This window comes from Cyclopterus lumpus, chromosome 14, assembly GCF_009769545.1.
Source record: "Cyclopterus lumpus isolate fCycLum1 chromosome 14, fCycLum1.pri, whole genome shotgun sequence".
Lineage (NCBI taxonomy): Eukaryota > Metazoa > Chordata > Actinopteri > Perciformes > Cyclopteridae > Cyclopterus > Cyclopterus lumpus.
This window is the reverse complement of record NC_046979.1, coordinates 12,082,730-12,104,915: the sequence shown is the minus strand read 5'-3', so window position 1 is coordinate 12,104,915 and position 22,186 is coordinate 12,082,730. Positions and strand designations below refer to the sequence as shown.

Sequence of the window (22,186 nt, the reverse complement as noted above, 5' to 3'; positions counted from 1 at the left end):
CCCTCTTCTCTGTTGAATGATATGCGGAGCAAATTATTTATAAGCATTCAGCAGTCAATTTTAAAATTGCTTTTATAATGACTTTCAAACTCTTTAACTCAATAGTAGAATAACAGATTCTGATTATGTCTTGGCAAAGAAGTTTAAAGTCATCCATAACACACTGAATGTAAATGGGATAATCCGGTTTAGATTGCAGGAGTTTTTAGAATTGAAAAAGCTATCTTTTTTTTCTTTTCTAAAGTTGAAAGTCAATTTGCTATACCTTTTTTCCAATCCTCTTCAATAATGCATCTCACCTGCTTTGGAAGGTGTTATATATATATATATATATATATATATATATATATATATATATATAAGATCCTAAAAAAATCAATTACAGGCTTAAACTGACTGTCACAAATTGAGGTTAATCCCTTTTTTTGTTGTCAACATGTTCAGCAAAGTTTACAGATCAGGGCCGAAGGTATACATCAGCAAGTGGCACACATACACAAACACACACACACACACACACACACACACACACACACTAACATGTTGCCTTGCTTTAGGAGAGGATGTTTCTTTATCTGTCTGCATTCAGGAATTCACTGTCACTCACTTCTCCGAGGACCAAACTCCTATCTTTATCCTCTTCATCTCTCCCTTCTCCCACTGTCGGTGTTAGATCTTGCTGGATGTGGTTTATTCAGTCTTTTACTCTGCTGCTCGGCACCCATGTTCATTATATATTTTGTTCTTTAGTGTTATTTTTGTCCGTCTCACCGCCTATCAGTGTCCTCTTTTCCGCTCGAGGTACACTCTTAATATTCGCCCTACTATCTTGCTGAGTGTAATCTCAAAGTATGCTGCGGTTTATTGTGTCGGCTCTGTCTCGGGCATCAGAATTGGGTTTCACTGTCGCACTCTCGCTGTCTTTTCTTGCTGTCTGTGCCCGCCTGCCGTGTTGGCCTGTCAGCGTTGGTGCTGATGGATCTCTCTGTTGTAGGATTACAGCAACTTCTGCAGTTGTGAATGTCGCTTGCGATGATCTGCATCTAATTACAGCGTTGAGATGAGTGTGAGACTTGTTGAAGAGATTTTTCATCATGTTAATCATCTTTGATTTTGCATCTCTCGATGCTTGACAGCTAACGCTCCATGTGTAAACACGCGAGCATGACCAAACACCCTAATCTCAAGAGTAAACAAAAAGCCAGATCATTTATTTTGCCTCGGAAATGTTCTGATTTACATTTTTGACTTGACTCTTTTTTTATCTTAGGAGTTAGTTTTTGTCATAAGATTGTCACCATACGTCTTTCTCTATACAAATCTCCATCTCTGTTGTTTGGCCTTCATAAGTTATCCTTACCGTCTTTGTTTCCTGGTATATGATTTTGAATGGATGTCAACCTTTAATTTGTATTTAAGTCATTTGACCATGAAATTGTAAAGTGATATTTTATTAGCATTTTTCTGTTCACATTGTAATCTAAAAATACAGTTAAAGTACATATGAACATTTTCTGGCAAAATAAAATTGTGTTTTAAGGAGGGAAATGAGTGAAAAAAACAGTGGGAAGGAGAAACCAGATAATTCAGTTGCTAGATTATCATCTCTGTGCTTAACACAGTTGGCTCTCAGGAGGGCCAGTAACCATCCCAAGATACATTAAACTCATCCCTCTATTAAATATTATATTAGTGGCACAGGGAGACTTGCTGGAGTGATCGGTGTGCTGGAGTTCTGTGATCAGCACGAAACAATCCTGCAGAAGACATTAATCTGACACTCGGCACGCACAGAAACATGCAGGTGTTTACACACTGAAACAGGCGTACGACTACATACTCATGCATAACTGCAGATGCACATATACACCTCAAGGCTCCACCATTTCTTGGTCCCAGAGGCTTCTTCCTTTCAGCTATGCCCAGGGTCATATACGTCTGTCTTTGTAGACATCTGTGAAAAAACCTCACGGTTATTAAGAATACTACAAGAACTTCAAAGGAGTAAGGATCCTCTGCCCCAGATGTCAGTTTCCTATGGTTTCATGTGCCAGGTCGCTTCAGGTGTTTCTGCAGCATGCCTCACGACTATTGAGTGGAGGGAGGAAACATTACTCTGTTGCATGCAACTTTTATCTATTTAAGATGGGTGAGGTGGGGTAATGAATGTGCCCTTCACTTCCTGTGTTGCCTAAAGGCACACACAGAGACACAATTACATATGCTGTGTCTGATTCGTCCTTCCATTTAGTTTATATTGACGTCCTGTGAAGTGATTGATCAAACGCCGTGACTAGTGGAAATAATGAGTTAATCGTCAGTCCGACAGTTGAACTGTACTTGATCCTGGTAAATTAACAACGAAGAAAGCTCACAAGCATTGGCTTCAACTTTCCCTCGAGTTGAGCGGCATTTTAAATACTCATGTCTGCCCAGGGCCATGAATTCCTGGTCAGCCTACTGATATATCTCGCCACACCTCAGGAGATTTCCAGTATCATGCTGATTGCCTTGGGCGAAGTGCAAATATAGTTGGATACACACATACAATACACACAGACACAGACAATGCATCAGGGTGCTGCTAAAAGACCTGTAAAATGACCTGATTTCAGTCGGATACATACATGCATGGCAACACACACCTTGTAGAATAAAGACACAGCTGAGTACTGAACCCATCACAGTCTTTGTGTCATCCTCTTTGCCACTAGTTGCACACACAGCAAGCCTCCCGACGTTTGTACAGCGACTGGCACACATCTGTCAGAATAAACTAAAAGGTATTGAAACATCCTGAGGTAAGGTATTTGTATTTTGTCAAGCATTGCAATTTATCTGGAGAGGTACTCCTGTCAGATGGATGGTGCGTGGGCTCCTATTACTACAAAAGTATCGCTGGTAGTCTATTTTAACTCGGAGGGTGTTGCAGCGCTTCACATGCTACATGCTTTGTAAAAAGGAAATCGCTGCCAACTGAATGGATACCAGACTTTCCGATTACTTCCTAGTCCCATGTTTCTCGAAGGTTTGTTATGGTTTGAGAGATCATCGGGATTGTTGGTTGCCAGTTGTGCTGGGAGACGGGGACCTGTATACAAAGGAGCACAGAAGGCAGATGGAGACGTAACAGTGAAGAAAGGGCCGCACCGCCAGCAGCAGAATAAATGTACTGAGCAGCAGACGGCATCGCCTCACTGTGAAACACTTCCTTTGATTTTGGATCTAAAGTCTCACACATGCAAATACACACACACACACACACACACGGAAAGTCAATACAGCCCTGATTTTTAAAGACTGAAGCTAAGAGGTTGATCTCACATTTGTGTGGAATAAAAAGATACAGCAGTGAATATCTATTTTTTTTTTTTAATTATCATGGTGGTGATGTTTCTAATCTAAATGACTTGGCTCTTACTCCTGCATTAGTCTATTAGAGGCGACCTCATGCAGGATAGGGACCTTCACTCCACACCTCAATATCACACTCACACACACTTTAACATTTGTTTCACACATCCCCACAAGCTATTAATGATATTCCACCTTTATGTGTGTGTGTGTGTGTGTGTGTGTGTGTGTGTGTGTGTGTGTGTGTGTGTGAGCTATACACATTCATTGTGGCTGTGACGCATGTAACATACAGTCCAGCATACGGCATAAAATAAGTCATAACATTTTGTTGACACTCCACTTAGTGACGTGCAGTAACCTTCACAACAACACATCAGTGGTCCTACTGGTGATGGTTGTGTGCTAAGAAAAAATTAAAGTGGTGCTTACAGTGAATCATCATTATACATATCATTATTAAATGTATATGAAAAGGAAGAAATAATGTTGTACTTTGTTCCAGTTGGTTTGTTTTCATTTTAATCTAAGGAGTATTTGTTGTTGTGGCACTCAATATCGCCGATGTTCAGAGATATCTCTTTATGTCTGATTAAACTCGGATCAGAATCAGATCAATAATTTGACTGACAGATTCTGCTTTACAATACTAACTTTACAACTTCAGTTTGACTTTAATACTAATGTTTTGTTTCCTGACTACATAACCTCAACATGTATGACTTTGCAGACTTAATCCGAAGTGTGAGCTTCTTGTCTTGTGTCTAGCAGCACATTTAGAGCAGATTCTCAGGTGTACGATATGTAAGGGTCAGGAGCAATTGTTTTGTTCTAGTTTTGAACAAATAATTGTACCTTCTCGGAAGGTCTTCTTTTTGGGTCAAGGATCTACATATTTTTAGCAAGAGAAGTTGTGGGATACTGTGGAAGAAGCACATCAAGTGTGTTCAACTACTAATTGGTCCACTACCTGCAGAGCACTGTTGCACTGTCGTTGCTGAAAGAGAATTTAGACGATGTGTAGTACATGTTCACTTGCAATACTGAACATATATGATGACATGCCTTTTTTAATTGAACCCATTATTATTATAAAATATAGATATGGCTGTCAGTTAGTATACTATGAAGTAGTTCTTACATCACAGACCGGCCTAAAAAAAGTTTTTTTCTGCAGATTTATCAATGTCCTGAAACTATGATCCCTAATTAGTTCTACAAAACTTAGGGTGTTGTGTTGAGTTTTGTTAGGAAAGCCCCGTGTGTGTGTGTGTGTGTGTGCAATTTTGTAATGGCAACCACTAAGTGGAGCCTGAACTGGGCCTACAGGCTTTTTGGGAGGATACATGAGCTCTGAATATATTCGCAGTCTCCTCAACTCGGCATGTTGTAGCTATGTCTGCCAAGCCAGAAAGTGTTAAACTTTTCACCTCTGCTGTGTTTTAGCACCATGTCGGCATGTTCGAGCAGTATTCTATCAGAGCTGAACCTGTGTACTTATGGATTTGGAGGGTATCATCTCCACGATTTATGGTAATATTTTATTGATCGGGATAAGGTCTCATACTATTTTTATACGTTATCAGATTGTCAGTGCAGGATTCGTAACAGAGGATTACCACCTTTTTTGCACAATGAGGTTTGAACAACGATGCTGCCTTGCTGCCATTAATGACCTCTGTGATGATGGAGGTGAAGCGCTTTGCTTTTAACTGCTCCAGTATTTTAGAAGCATAAAGGATTTGAAAGAACAAACAGCTTTTAAATTGTCCTCAATAGAACTAAATGAGATTTCCTTTCTGACAACCTACACGTTACGTTTGCGCAAGCCGTCCTCCACCTCTGCATTTCCTTCTGCCAGTAACGCACACACTGCACTCACAGGAATGCCATGCATACTTAGTCATTGTTTATCACTATACACAAGCAGAGAAAAGAGAAAAAGGTCCTCCTCCTCCACTTCTTTTATTCTAGTTTTACAATGCTACCTAATTATATCCTTTCATTATTTTGAAGCTCCTTCCTTTCACCTGCAGGTGGGTAAATTAGCCTCACAAAGCCACATCCTTCCTGTCCACTTATTAAAGTAGCAGCTATTAAGTAGCTCCATTAGCACTAATGTGGCCATTTGCAACACTGATTGGCTGGCATGCATCAAATGTGCACGAGCAAGACAAAGATTATGTTCAACAAAGGATAATTTTAATATAATTCGAGACCACATGACAAGATTGACTGTAAGATATAGAAAAGTAGAACTTTGTATGTTTTTTTTTAAAGAAAATCTGAAAATATTCTGCAGCAGATGTGTTGGGAACATTTGGAAGGAATTATAAAAGTAATTCATTACAGTTTTACAGTAATTGCCCCCACAGAATATTGAACATTTGGTAGTTAAATGAGCACAGGCACACCCCAGCACTTACGGAGACACTATGTTCACACTTGCAAAGGGTTGTTGAAGAAGACACACATTTAGTCTATTCAGGTAGGTAAAAGAGACTTTGTTTTTTAAATGAAATAGCAGAAAACAAAAAATAGGATGGAAAAAAACATTTACAATCAGGAGTAACAACATGTATGTATGTGTTTTGTCCAGGTGGGAACGAGATCAAGGGAAAGCAGTTCCGTCTGGACTGGGCCTGGATCTCTCTGGAGAAAGAGTACTACGTGGTGGACGAGGAGGACAAGTTCCTGGAGGTGGTGCTCAGACGGAGAGGCTACCTGGGAGAGACGTCTTTCATTGGTCAGTCTGATTGTATTTCTCTCGTTCTCTTATTCTCAGATCCAAGAGGACATGGTTTATTAGCCGGGCCAGCGAGTTGGCTCTGAGGCAATCTGTCCACCACCTTGGTCCAGACCGAAATATAAATATTGACAACTGCTGGATGTATTGCTACAACATTTTGTACAGATATTCATGGTCCCCAGGTGATGCATCCTAAATACTTTAATGAACCCTGTGACTATCTTTTGCGACACCATAAGTTTGACATTCAAAGTTTTGAGTTAGCTGTCTCAACAACAATTGGATGAATTGAAATTAAGTCTGTTAAACACAATTGTTAGGATTTGTTGATGCTCTGAGTTTTTATCTAGCGCCATCATCACGTCCGGTATTTGGTTTTTGGACCAGATATTAATGACATTCCCATCAGCCCAAGCTGTACATTGTTTTTCGCTAAGTTGCAAACGTTAGCATGCTGATGTTGGTATTTAGCTCAAAGCACAGTTGTGCCTTGCTATAGCCTCACAGAGCTCTTAGTGTGACTGCAGCCTCTCAGTCCTGTTTCTTTCTGTCAGATTGACAATCTATAACGCTTTCCTTTTCTGTAGCAGCCATTTAAACTTTTCTTTAATTTACATTAGGCTACTTTTAATATCATTTTTACTTTTAATGTAATTTTTTTGTCAGTTCTACGTTCCTCTGTGTGTGTGTGTGTGTGTGTGTGTAACAAGCATAAAAGAAACAAGTGCTAAGGTCAAAATGCTATGGAAATCAACCTAAAGTGTTCTACTGTTTTACTTGTCTGATGGTGGATAGTGTACACAATGTTGTCATTTGCAGTCAAAGGCAAAAGTCACCTCATCATTCAACTGGATTTCTGCTCTCAAATACACACACATACAGACCAAACATAATCCCTGACAGCAATTGCAACATTTCCTTTCAACACACACTGTAACCAGATTTATCCTCTAAGCCAAAGCCATTTTGTTTGGCCTTGAGCCATTTTAAGGTTTGCAATAATAATGTTATATTATGAGTTTGGGGAAGCCAGATGAGATTGATGTAAGGTCAATGTGATGCCCTGTAACTTATTTTTACCATACAAGAAAAATATGTTTGATACAAGAGTGTTCCAACAGACATGAATTCATTGATTTTCATAGTTCAGCTTTATTTGACCCAGCTGGGCAAGTGGTTTGTGAGTGCATGAGAAATCAATCAATATGAGACTGTGTCAAGAAGTAATAGAAATGCATTGCATAGAGCAGGTGGATACAATGAAATCTACAAAGAAAGCTCTGACAGTATGACTACTGGTGAGAATACTGAAGTTAGGTCAAGTCATTGATGAAGTAACATCACTGACATCATTAGTGTCACTATTAACCACCTGACATTTATACTGGCACAACTGTTATTGGTCGGCTGGTTTGTCTTTTCACAATGTTATTTGAAGTAGAAGTAATAATTAGGCTACTTTTATTCTCTCCCACTTACACCAGTTCATTGTTGGTTGTAGCAACTGCATTTTGCAGACGGGAGGCAAAGCAAGCCAATGCCTCAGTCTTTGTTAAGCTGCTTTATGTACTCTAGGTGGATTTGATCCGACAGTTCCCTGAACAGCTGTGTAAAAGAAAGAGTGAGATTGCACGAAGATCTTTCGTCTGCATGGCTCGGCTCTAGGCCTTCTTTTTTTGGTACCACTTCGGTTGAGGTCCAAAGCGAGTTGAGCCAAGAAGGTAAAGTTAAAACACTGCAGACCAGTGACTGATCCGAAAGCATCGTCACTAGTGCAACAGGAGACATTCCACACAAAGCCACCATTTTTAATTAGCCAAACTAACGTCAATAGTGGTCATAAAATGGCAGCCCCTAAAACTACGCCACAAAGGTGACAAACTGCAGATATTCCTCTTTTTGGTTGCTGATGAAAAGGTTTGGCGAGTGTCACGTTGAAGATGAGGCATTGCAGTTTCACACAGCGTTGCTATGGCGTTGAGCTAAGAATCATGCCAACGGGGACTTGAGTCAAGTTGACTTTGTCAAATTTGACCTGTTTTGCCCTTAAATTTCAGCTTATCGTCCATCTGTAGTGGATGTTCTTCTGTTTTTGTATGAAGGGCTTCTCTTAGCCTGTTGGCTGTATTTAAAAATGAATGAGAAATTTCACAGGATTCTGTGAATCATCAGCAAACTTAAAGTGAGCATTGTGCCGGCTGCAGCACTTATCACTGTACAAAACAGAGAGTGGGCAGAGAACACAGTGCTGGCTCTCTGCTTTTAATGAGCTTTTTGACCAGCAGATGTCGGTGATTTAATGTTAAAAAACAACAGCCCACCATGTTTTTGTGCTTATGTCTGAGTGTTTGCGTGGATTGCGTGGATTGCGTGGATTGCGTCGAAGGTTAAGAGGACGAGGATGATTTTGTCCCTGAACGCTCCCCTTATTCCAAACGTTGTCACGCTGCAGCTCATTCTGGGAGAAGCAGCAGCTGTAAGCAGCTTTTACTCTCTCCCACCGCTCATCATCACTCTGATCCCTTTTAATCGTCAGGTCAGGTGTTATCACAGTGCAGCAGTTTATGTAAGTTTTAATATGTATCTACCTGTGTGTGTGTGTGTGTGTGTGTGTGTGTGTGTGTGTGTGTGTGTGTGTGTGTGTGTGTTTGTGTGTGTGTGTGTGTGTGTGTGTGTGTGTGTGTAAATGTGATTCCTCTTGGGAATGTTTTGAGTGTATCTCTTGGGCACACATGAAAGCTTTCATTCTGACTCTCATCTCTTTGCACAGTTGATGCGTGAGCACCTGGTTATCTCTGACCACAGACACACAACACGCCACACACACATTTGCTTTCAAGACCTCCTTTTAAATGAACGACTCGATTGTATGTAGACGTGGTGCTAAAATGCATCAATGTGATTTCCTTCTCGGCCGACGTAGCTACAACGTGTTGAGCTGAGGCAGTTTTATAGTGGAGGAACTTGAACTACTTGAAGGAAGATGACAGAGAAGGAATAATTAAAAGTAGAGCTTACATAATGGCACCAAACCAAAGTCACCCTGACACTAGTATTTTAAATGAAATGTGTAAGTTTGCTTGCATGTATGCACCTCTACAGTATGTATTGTTGTGTCTATATGCTCAGTGTGGATCTGTTCAGACACTGATGATGAAATACAGTCTAGTTCAGGGCAACACCAAATGAGATACAGAAAGTGATCGAAGCCTAATAACTCTCATAGATTTCAATTTGCTGGGCTGGTGAACAGAAGAATGGAGCGAATGGAGCGAATGAACCGATAACAGAGTGGCGACATACACAAGGTGGACAAAATAGCAGGAACACCATTCAACACAATCCAATACAATGCCGCCCCAGTAATAGTAGCTTTGATTGATGTTTGGTGTCAATTGATTATTAGGCAGTAGTTGTTGGTGCAAAGCAAATATCTCATAAAGAGTCGGTGTTGTTGAGGCTCTACTTGTGTTCCTCTTTGCTTATTTAACTTTCATGTGTTTGGCTGAAGTCTTATTGATTTTTATCCTCACCACAGTGCATAATTTAGCAATGTCCGTGAAGGATGCTTGACTGGCCCATTCATAAGTGGCCTTGTTTTGCCTTTACATCATTGATTGTCAGTTAACTATTAAAGCTGACAGACTTCTGTGCTGATGGTACTCAAGTTGTAATATCGCTCACTTATGTCATTGCCTTTCTAATTTGGATTGGAATCTAATGGGCAAAGAAACAGAAACACATTTTGACATAGGTCGTTAACTTTTAAGAGAATCAAAGTGGCAAAGATAACTTAATTGGATTCAAAAAATTAAATAATAGCTATGTGACTAAATTGTCAACTCTGCTTTAACAGCATAGAAACTGAAACCCTGTTTACCTCCAATATGAGGGAGGATAGTGGAACAATCACATTTAGTATTTGGTTGCAAATCCTTGCCAGTCGATGACTGTCTGAAGTCTACGACACGCAGATATCAACAGGGACTCGGTGTCCTGCATTGTGAAGCCCTACCGGGGCCTAAACTGCTGCCATTTTCACCTCTTGCTAGTTTTTGGGATTTTCTTAGTCTGCTCTTCAGCAATAAAAAACACTTGTATTGGGGCCGACGAAAAACAGAGAAAATCATCAAATGTTCAGTTTTTTATAAATAGGTGACTTTAACTATTAATCAGTTATCAAAGTTGCCAGTTCATTTTCAGCTTTTTTTGACAAACTGATTAATCTTCTTGATCTGAACACCCACTTTAACTTCAGTGTCATTGTTTCATTCCAAATCCAATGGGGGAAAAAAACTGGAAAAGAAAAACAGATTAAAAGCCACATATGAACTGATGACACTAGGAGACACTACATGATGTAGTTGTGTGTCTAGGTGTATTACGTTAGATTAGCCATGCCGTGTCTCAGGGTTTGAAAGTGGGTAGATTGTACAGCCAGCGATGGTGTCAGAAGATTGCTGCTGTTGCGAGGGTTAGCTGATGAAAACTGCCGTGGTGCCAGCCAGGCAACGGTGAGGGAGAGCATATGCTCCGTCACTACGGGACGTACCGGTGGAGATCAGGGAAGGAGGAAAGCAAAGATGAGATCAAGGATCACAAATGCCCCGAGAGCTCAGACAGAACGGGGCTAGACAAGAGCACCCGGATCAGATTGGATTCTTCTACCACTGTTTTCAATCTCTCACTCTCAAAAATGACTAATGACGACGATATTAACCTTCAGCTTAATTCTCCATGGGTGTGTGTGCTCTCTTCCCCACCTGCTGTGTCTTGTCTTAAATTGAGTTCTGTCGCGTTCCCTGGCCTCCTGTGACACAGTCCCACTGACTTGTCCACCCACTTAACCTGTTTTACCTTCTGTTCTTTTCATCCCTAAACTCCTCACCTCATCTCAGAGAGTGTTTGGTCCTTTTGCTTCTAACCTGCTTTTCCTCCTCAAAGACATCATGTCTTTTCTTCCTCCCCCCTTACTGCGTTATAGCCCTGGGTCTATGCCATAGGCTGTCTTATATTCTTCCTCCACCTACTCTTCCTTTGTCATCCGTCTTTTATCTACCTTCTTCTCTAACGCAGCGCACATTCACTTTCTGTTCTTGCTTCTCTTCTATTTTCTCACGTCCTTCTTTTCCCACAGCTTCTGTGGTTGATCCCCATTGCAGTGTATCTCTGTTGGTTCTTCTCCATCTTTGTCTTTGTCTTCTTGCTCTGTTCCCATCATAAACAGTCTTCATCCTCTAAACCTCTTTCCTTTCCTCTTTTACTCATATCTTCTTTGCTATATAAGTAATATGAGGAACCCCATCTGGCAACATGATGGAATTTAGTTCTCATTCTTCTTTTTTTATTTTTCGAATAAATCAAAGCTCACTCCTTGACAGTTTTTCTTTTGTGTAATCCTTTCTGGTCTGTCCTTGTTCTGAGAAATAAAGGCAGGATTGTTAACAATGCATTATCATATAATGAGCACGAAGGTACCTGCAATCATATTCTCCATCATTTCTTTTTGGAATTTGCATTCAGCCAAACTCGGCTTGTTGCAATATTTGCTTATAATAGTGAAACAAACTCAATGCAGAACAAAAGAAGGAAGATTTGCGGATATAAACAGAACTTGTGTGTGTGTGTGTGTGTGTGTGTGAGAGTGATTGAGACACAACACATGGGACTATAGCTCTGAGGAACAGCACCATAGTGATCAAAAGCCCTCGGTGAGTATTTCTCCACCTGCTGAGAAGGAACCCCAGTGCGACCTGAGGCATCGCTTATCTCTCTTAAGGGGAGTCCAGCAAGGGTGGCTCAATGAGGCTCCAATCCTTTGAGATCAACACTGTCTCTCTTTTACATGTGTGTGTGTGTGTGTGTGTGTGTGTGTGTGTGTGTGTGTGTGTGTGTGTGTGTGTGTGTGTGTGTTTTTTGATGTGGAGCAACTGATCTTAAAGATAGAAAGATGAGATAGATAACAATCCTCTGATATGAGGACACCTTGTTGAGTCATCTGTAATTGCCTTTCTTGATAGTATTCTTCGTTGTTAGTGGAGAAGTTGCACTTGTTGCTGCACAAGACGAGCTGGCGGCCACAAGTGGTCCATACACACGTCATGTTGATTGTATTTTGAGTTTCTGTATTGAAACAAATTGACATTTCTGATCCGACCGGCAATCTGTTTTTAGATGATTTTTGGCACAACAGCCCAACAGTTGATACGCTGGGAGCAGGCACTACATGTGCAATTAGAAAGTGGTATCTCTGCAACGCTATAGTCTAGAAACCCAAATGAAATGGCCTCCGCTCAGTCACCGCTGTAGCTTCCAAACGAGGGCTCTGGTGCGGTTGTGTCCCTTTCCAAAGCTTTGTAGTCAAACATGTAACAAGGGCGATGTTTCTTGGTGAGTACGTTTATCCAAGCAAAACTCGTGTCCACTGCCAAATATCTGAACAATTCATTTCTCCATAGATTGCCATGAAAATATGCTGGCGATGGTCATGGTATTGATCTTTTCAGTTGCCCGACTTATCTTTTCTCTCACACCTCAAGCAAGCTAAAAATGACATCCGCAAGAAAAATCGCAAAACACATGTATGTTTCTCAGAGGATGAATTCTTTGAATCAAAACTTGCACGTGTAGCAAAACTTCAACCTTTTATTTTATTTTTCAGGTGAGAAACAGGACTTGGGTTTAAGCTTAGTCACGTACAGTATTAATTTGACTACTCTTTAATGGTAAATTCAAAATGCAGCTATTTCTTGAAGAAGTGTTGTCAATTCATATTTTTGACCACAGGAAACTTGACCCAGATGAAGCTCATACAAGGAGCACCCAGGAAGTGAAACAGTGAATCACGAGTTGATCTGATTGAACTTCCAAGTCGTGTCTTGGATATCCCCAAAAGACTTGCAATGGCCCAGAGAAGGAGGTTTGTTGTTGTGCATTAGTGGAACAGCAGTGAGCAATAGCAGCATTATTAGATTTTTCTGTTGAGAAAAAAAAGCAGATAAACAAAGCATTTTCAGAGATAACAATGCCTTGCCAAAATAATATGTAATGTGCTGCTGTGTACAGATCAGGTCAAATGTGAGCTTGAGTTTCATTTCATTACGGTTGTCTGTGGTCAACTTGAAATTCATCCAAAACAGTGAGTGAAAGTATTTGCTGGATTATTGGTGTTTTGGAGTATTGTATAAACATGTGCAGTGGTCATACCCCACACCCATATATTCTGCACTATATTCAGTCCGTTACTCTTGGCAAAACTAAAAATGAACTCAGTAATGCAAGGCAGCATTTCCATTCAGCACAAACCATTCATAACAATCTTGAGGCTTTCAGACCCATTTTTCCATAATTGTGTTGGGGGTTTGTGAATGCATATAATCACTACAAGTCCTCACAGTTACACAAGCATGAATTGGTGTGACTGCGTAAAAGTGTGTACTGCTTTTGTGCATGATTATTCTCAGTTTAAATGTTGCATACAATGCTCACAGCGCATGCAGATCTTACTGTGTGTATGATCTAATGTCTCCAGTCTCCAGTCTCCAGTCTCATCTGCATGTGTTTGTCACCAGGCTCTTTTGAATGTAGACATAGGAATATGAACAGCATATTTCCAAATGTAATACATAATTGTATGGCTTATGGCACCTTGGTTTCCTTGATGTTCATTTGATGTGAAACCCAGTCGTGCTAGTAATCTGTGCGACTTTGAAGAAGGTGTATTGATGAGCATGCATGTTGGATGGATCGTTGTGAAGTGGATTTCAATTAAAGCCCTATTATAAATGAAATAAGAGACATTTGAAGACAAAAGGAGACACACAGACTTGCATGAATACCTAACCCTCGGGAAAATATCGCGGGAGCTAATCCATCTCAGGAAGGTGGAAGATGGTTGTTTAAACGCTGTCACAAATTCATTTCACACATTCCTGAGGCTCTGTAAGTGATCAGTGAAGAGAAATAGCACGCTCTTTTCTCACACCACTCTCTGAACAACTTTACAGGGTGTGAATATCCAATCTGTTTTTCATCTGTTTCTCTCCCTTCTGTCATCCTTTAATGGTTGCTTTCTTTGTTTTTATCTTTACTTTATCCCATCTGTCTTGTTTTTTCACTCATCTGACCTCTTTTCCTTTTCCTTTTTTACGTCAATCACTTTCTCTATCCTTCAGGCATTGGCACCCAGGATGGTAGTGCGAAGAAGGATGAGGATTTCAAGGGCAAGTCCCAGAGGCAGGTCCAGTTCAACCCGGGACAGACCAGAGCCACGTGGCGGGTTCGCATACTGACTGATGAGAAGTACGAGCAGGCGGAGACCTTCCAGATTTTGCTATCGGAGCCTGTGATGGGAGTGATGGAGTTCCCTGCCACAGCAACAGTTGAGATTCTGGATCCTAGTGACGGTCAGTCCTTAAATTCTGCACTCAGCACACACATGTATACTTTAGGCTCAGACCGTTGAATACTGCTTGGTGGGGACAATATATTGGAGGTATTTTTCTCCACATTTTAATCACAATAGACTGTAAAAGCTGACATGTATTTATATATTTTGCACATTTAGTCTGAATACTCTTTTCTCTCCTGGCAGTAACACGTTCTAGCTACTGAATACAGATGCAGAATATTAGGTGTTGACAACATCCCTCTATAACAGAGATGCACAGTTTTCTTTTATATTGTCTTGTCTTGTGTGAGTTTAGTATCCCTTTTCCATGTGATATTCATTCCTGAAAATTAGAATAAAACTGTAACTGCCTCAAAGACAGTATGGAGTATTCATAGAATATCCAACCCAGAGTTTTTTTACCTTATTCAATTCAATTCAGTTTATTTTGTATAGCCAAGATTCTCAAATTACAAATTAGCCTCTACAATCTGTACACATACGACATCCCTGTCCCAGGACCTCACATGAAAAAAACCTTTCACGGGGGAAAAAGGGAAGAAACCTTCAGGAGAGCAACAGAGGAGGATCCCTCTCCCTGGGTGGACAGAAGCAATAGATGTCATGTGTACAGAATGAACAGCATTACAAAGTTACAACACGTTAAATGAATATAACAGAAATTATGAATAACGAGTAGTAGGCATGGACCACAACCAATGGAAACCTGTGAGGCGAGAAGGCACAAAGACTCCGGGGAAGAAGTAGAATTAGTAATGTGCAATAAAGAGAAATTAATTAGTCCAGAAGGAGATAGAGAAGAGGAGAGAGGAGCTCAGTGGATCCTAAGATGTCCCCCAGCAGTCTATAGGCCTATAACAGCATATCTAGGTGCTGGACCAGGCAAACCTGAGACAGCCCTAACTATTTTAAATGTGATTCTTGATTATACAGGGAGCCAGTGCAGAGCAGCTAATACAGGAGTAATGTGATCTCTTTTCTTAGTTTTTGTGAGTACACGAGCTGCAGTATTCTGGATCAACTGGAGAAATGTAAGAGACTTATTAGAGCAGCCTCATAATAAATTGCAGTAATCCAGTCCAGAAGTAACAAACGGGTGAAATATGTGTCTAATTTTTTTAATGGTACGTAGATGAAAAAATGCAGTCCTTGAGATTTGCTTAAAGTGGGCGTTAAAGGACAAGTCTCGGTCAAAGATAACGCCGAGATTCTTTACAGTGGTGTTGGATGCCAGGGCAATGCCATCTACAGAAACCACATCACCAGATAATTCATCTCTGAGGTGTTCAGGGCCGAGTAAAATAACTTCAGTTTTGTCTGAGTTTAACATCAAGAAGTTGCAGGTCATCCATGTTTTTATGCCTTTAAGACATGCTTGAAGTTTAGCGAGCTGGTTGGTCTCCTCTGGTTTGATCGATAGATATAATTGAGTATCGTCTGCATAGCAATGAAAGTTTATGGAGTGTTTCCTGATAATGTTGCCTAAAGGAAGCATAAGGTCAATAAAATTGGTCCAAGCACAGAACCTTGTGGACCTCCGTGATTAACCCTGGTGGTCATTGAGGCTTCATCGTTTACAAATACAAATTGAGATCGATCTGATAAATAGGATTTAAACCAGCTTAGTGCAGTACCTGAAATGCCAATCGACTGATCTAATCTCTCTAATAGAATATCATGGTCGATGGTGTCGAACGCAGCACTAGGATCAAACAAAAAAATTACATGAGATGAGTCCTTTATCTGATGCAATTATAGAAGGTCATTAGTAATTTTCACCAATGCTGTCTCTGTGCTGTGGTGTTTTTTGAATCCTGAGTCCTCAAACAGCAATATTAAATTTGGCTGGCAAATATTGTTTGGTCGGACGGTAATGGACAAATAAATAAGCTCTAATCATACTGCTTGTTTGTGTCATTGTGTTTTAGGAATAAGCATTCTACTCAGTATTTCCGTTGAGTGAGTAAACACAGCACACATCACAATCATTTTCCCGACAAGAAATCCCCACTGATTGTCATGCCATGTGCATCCTCTGAGGTTCGACATGACTCCATATCTACAGCAGACAGTGCTTATGTGGACAATCCTTCATTCTCTGTGTGCCAAGTTGTCTGATGCTTCACACAACATATGTGATATGTGATACATGGTTGTGGATTTTTAATTGCTTTGAAACAAGAATACTTGAATCCACAACCTTGTACAGTATTTGCCAGCCAAATTTGATATTGCTGTTTAGCGGTGGTCAACTTTGGTCAAACCTTAATGGTTAAGTAGAGAAAGTGTCTGACGCACGCCCACATACAACTTCAGTCTGTCGCTTTTTTAACTTATATTGATTGTCATCTGCCATTTTCACTCTTTGTGTCTTTGCCTTTAAACTGAAATGCTAATAGAATAGTGTGTTGTGTAACAAACTGGCCGCTCCGTCAAAGTCAGATTTTCTCTTTTGCAGCTTTACAGTCAGTTTTATGTATGCCTCTCCTGAGTGCAACTTTGAAGTAATTATAGATGTGCAACAAAAAAAACACTGAATTTTCCATTATAGTGTCGCACAACAGCTGCTGTCATCATTCTCTCTCTATCTCATTTGTCTTCTCGTTCCCTCACTTTCACTATGTCGTTATCTCTATCTCTCCTCTCACATTCTTCCTCCTCAAACCATCCTCCCCTGTGGGTTAATTATGTTGTGTGTGGAGGGCAGGGGCTGGTTTGTTTTCTATCATCTCCAGGGATTGTCTAATGTGACAGAGATGTGCCACTCTGTACTCTAATGGGCAAGTGAAGCTCCAGCTATGCCTGTGGCGTTAGCTGTACTCCAGCTTCTTTCTCTAATGATGAAAACTGGCTTTGTCTTGTCTTCTGGTTAGCTCAGGATCCCCCCTGCTCCCCCACCCCCAGAGGATATGTCAGCTAGGCTAACAGCTTTAGAGGGTAGGCGAGAGGATAGCTACGCCTTAACCAAAAGTGTTAAAAAATTAGGGAGAACTTAACAAGCACTCAGTCTCTGTTTGCCTGCACGAAGGCGAGAGCTTTTTTTTTACTAGTTTCTTTTTATAGTGTTTTAACAATGCGTACCCTTCACCACCCTTCTATATGTTCCTGTTGCCACTTTGATTAATAACAAGGAGTGGGCTTGTCCTGTAGTGTGGTTTCCTGTGGTGCACCCGCTACCAGTGCTGCAGCAGCCAAAAAATGTTTTGATTACGGGGTGCAATATAGCCCAGCCTTCCTCCTGCAAAACTTTGGGCTTTTCTTCATATATAATCCATGCACAGTGCTGAAGATGAAGGTGGCAGCCTGCTGTTTGACTGTTTCCTGCAAGCAATCCCAGCATCTTGCTACATTTCCTTCTTGCTTCCTCTATACAGCAGCGTCGACCATATATCAGTAGAGCTGGTACTCCACTGCATTTTACACCAAGGTCATTCCACTAAGTGATGAAGAACTGTTTTCTGCTTTGTCATTTTTTTTTTGTCTGAGATCGCAAGGCCGGCTGTAGCCAAGCACATCCTTGTGTAATCATGAGAGCTTTGTCTCAGTTAGAATGTACAATCCTTGACTAATATTGGACACATCAGACGAGGGATTGCTTTTTGTAAGTTTGCTGCTGCTTTGAACAGTGTGTTGTGTAGTGTTTAGTCGCACAGTGCTATCAACTGTAGGCCTCTAAAGGCTGTTTTGGTTTACATTTACAGTTACATTTAATGCCTAGTGAAGAATAAAACGCAATAAAAAAAACAATAATCAGACTGTAGAAACAAAGAAAATATCCTTGCAACTATAGAATATTCATGAAATTATCAATAATGGAGGGGTTCTAGGCGTATAAATAACAACCAAACTGATTATATTTTATAACATTTTGGCAAGATCAGGTGCAAATGTTTTACTATTTTAACATCCTCTGCAAAAGCGTGTTTCTTTTTTTCACCACATGAATGTTTCAGAATGGCTGGCTGTTTGTTTTCCACCAGGAGGTGAACTTGACCCACTTGGCTATCATTTTGCTTTTCTAAGACTTTGGTGGATTTGGTGGCACCTGAAGAGCAAAGTGTGAGGTGACATGTGAAAGAACTATGAGGAGGTGTGCGGTGTGGGGAGAGAGAAGAAAAGGAGTGTAAAGCAGTATGTGTGTGTAATAAGTAAACAGTGGACCCTAATCCCCTGCTATGCGTCCCTGTACCCCCTGGGGAGTGACAGATTGTGGGCAACGATGGAAAGGAGAAATGGAGGAGAAGGGAGAAGATTGAGAGGAGAGAGAACGATTTAGGGAGAGTTACTGTAAGAGAAGAGACCGTTTTGGCTTCATGCGGTGCTTAAGTTTGTCTTATGTTGAAGACTTCATCCTAAAGAGTCATCTCAGGTGTTGGTCTCTTTTTACATTGGGTGTTGAATTAAACATCCGCATTTGTTTGTTTTTCGCTGATTTCTCACACTCCAGCCCTCGCCATTTTAATGCAAGTGTGTGTTATACAAGTAAACCAGCAAAGTGTCTTGAAGCTGCTACCATCATTCATTCACTCATTCAGTCAAACACTCAAAGGGGGAGTCACAAGAAGATCTGTGATGAGCTTAAGCTCAGTCCACTTATCCTTGCTTATTTTTGTATTGGTCCCTTTGCGTCTTTGGAAAAAAGCTCCAGCATTTATTGTTTCTATAATGCCGGTAAATTCTTTGCTTTGATGGATAATGCTTTCACTGGCTCTAAGTCTCTCTCTCAATCACAAACTCCTCTCAGAGATGGAGAGAGGCGTGGAGAACAAGAGAAAAATAATAAAACAAATGCTGACCCCTCTGTGTATAGAGGAGTCAAACCTACCAGCTGAACTGAGAGGCTTGCATGGGTAATTTCCTGTGACATACCAGGCAGTAAGAAAAACTTCCGGAGGGGTCTCTTTGAAGAGTACCTCTGGTTGCATCAAACCGAAACTGTGATGGAGAGTTATTTTTGAATATGAATAAGCACACTGAAGGACTACCACTTCAATAGATCTGCATAAAAAAATGTCAGCTGCAGCTCACTAATGCAGAGCCAGAACAAAAGCCTGTATCAGTCCTTGATGGCCTAATGTTCTGTGAATGTTAGTAGATTGTAATACATATCAATGCCCTCTTTTCCCTCTGACTCCCTCTACTCGTTCTCTTTTTTCCTTCAAACAGAGTCGACTGTGTTCTTACCTGAACAGATCCACACCGTGGAGGAAGATGTTGGCGAGCTTTTCATCCCGGTACACCGCAGTGGAGACATCAGCCAGGAGCTCATGGTGGTCTGCCACACGCAGCAGGGTACAGACAGACTTCATCTAACTCGTTTGGCCTCATCTAACCCGTTCACCCTCATCTAACCCATTTACCCTAATCTAACCCATTCACACTCATCTAACCCGTTCACCCTCATCTAACCCATTTACCCTAATCTAACCCATTCACACTCATCTAACCCATTCACCCTAATCTAACCCGTTCACCCTCATCTAACCCATTCACCCTAATCTAACCCATTCACCCTAATCTAACTCATTCACCCTCATCTAACCCATTCACCCTCATCTAACCCGTTCACCCTCATCTAACCCATTCACCCTCATCTAACCCGTTCACCCTCATCCAACCCATTCACCCTCATCCAACCCATTCACCCTCATCTAACCCATTTACCCTCATCTAACCCATTCACCCTCATCTAACCCATTTGCCTTAATCTAACCCATTTACCTTCATCTAACCCATTTGCCTTAATCTAACCCATTTACCTTAATCTAACCCGTTTACCCTCATCTAACCCATTCACCCTAATCTAACCCATCCACCCTCATCTAACCCGTTCATCCTCATCTAACCCATTTACCTTCATCTAACCCATTTGCCTTAATCTAACCCATTTACCTTCATCTAACCCGTTCACCCTCATCTAACCCGTTCACCCTCATCTAACCCATTTACCTTAATCTAACCTGTTTACCTTCATCTAACCCATTCACCCTAATCTAACCCATTTACCTTCATCTAACCCATTCACCCTAATCTAACCCATTCACCCTAATCTAACCCATTCACACTCATCTAACCCATTCACCCTAATCTAACCCATTCACCCTCATCTAACCCATTTACCCTAATCTAACCCATTCACACTCATCTAACCCATTCACCCTAATCTAACCCGTTCACCCTCATCTAACCCATTCACCCTAATCTAACCCATTCACCCTAATCTAACTCATTCACCCTCATCTAACCCATTCACCCTCATCTAACCCGTTCACCCTCATCTAACCCATTCACCCTCATCCAACCCGTTCACCCTCATCCAACCCATTCACCCTCATCTAACCCATTCACCCTCATCTAACCCATTTACCCTCATCTAACCCATTCACCCTCATCTAACCCATTTGCCTTAATCTAACCCATTTACCTTCATCTAACCTATTTGCCTTAATCTAACCCATTTACCTTAATCTAACCCGTTTACCCTCATCTAACCCATTCACCCTAATCTAACCCATCCACCCTCATCTAACCCGTTCATCCTCATCTAACCCATTTACCTTCATCTAACCCATTTGCCTTAATCTAACCCATTTACCTTCATCTAACCCCTTCACCCTCATCTAACCCGTTCACCCTCATCTAACCCATTTACCTTAATCTAACCCGTTTACCTTCATCTAACCCATTCACCCTAATCTAACCCATTTACCTTCATCTAACCCATTCACCCTAATCTAACCCATTCACCCTAATCTAACCCATTCACACTCATCTAACCCATTCACCCTAATCTAACCCATTCACCCTCATCTAACCCGTTCACCCTCATCTAACCCATCCACCCTCATCTAACCCGTTCACCCTCATCCAACCCATTTACCTTCATCTAACCCATTTGCCTTAATCTAACCCTTTTACCTTCATCTAACCCGTTCATCCTCATCTAACCCGTTCACCCTCATCTAACCCATTTACCTTAATCCAACCCGTTTACCTTCATCTAACCCGTTTACCTTCATCTAACCCATTTACCTTCATCCAACCCATTTACCTTCATCTAACCCATTTACCTTAATCTAACCCGTTTACCTTCATCTAACCCATTTACCTTCATCTAACCCGTCAGACTGATCACGACTGACTCATGTTAGATGGTGAATGTTGTATTTAAGGCTCAATAAATATTTTTTGACCACACCTCCAGTATTTACATAGATAATGAAAGTGTTTGAGGTATGGATGAAACATTATTGAACGTTATTTGACACAGATTGTCATTCATAATCATAAACATCACCAGACAACAGTAATATCTTACATTTCATTAATGTTTAAGTACACTGTTCCGTAAAAAATGTTGTCTCCATATTATGTTATTGTGATGATAATGTTTCCTTTTGTATGGTGGAGTGCCATTTGACAGTGCCAATGAAATGTGTTTCAAGCACACTGGAAGAGTTCATCCTGCATTAGCATTCTCACTAATAGAAAGTTGCAGCCTAAGCCCATCAGTACTGTATGTAAATGACCTGTTATCTGGGGCTTTTTCCAATTTTTACAGACGTTTATTCAAACTAATAACAGGCTTCCATACAACCTCGAAAACAGGACCACTCTCTTTGTGAGAATTCAAATTACTTTACTTAGTTGCAGCTGGTGAGATCTGACAGTTT

At 40.8% G+C, this 22,186-nt stretch overlaps 1 protein-coding gene across 1 annotated transcript in view; it reads left to right on the top strand.

Annotated features, from left to right (window-relative positions):
- The window catches only part of LOC117742695 (FRAS1-related extracellular matrix protein 2-like), a 53,361-nt gene that overhangs the window by 11,624 nt on the left and 19,551 nt on the right, over positions 1 to 22,186 (top strand). Inside the window, exons 3-5 of the mRNA XM_034550275.1 lie at positions 5,954 to 6,100; positions 14,278 to 14,508; positions 19,680 to 19,805. Of these exons, the coding sequence (XP_034406166.1) occupies positions 5,954 to 6,100; positions 14,278 to 14,508; positions 19,680 to 19,805 (504 nt within the window). The remainder of the gene's footprint in view (positions 1 to 5,953; positions 6,101 to 14,277; positions 14,509 to 19,679; positions 19,806 to 22,186) is intronic.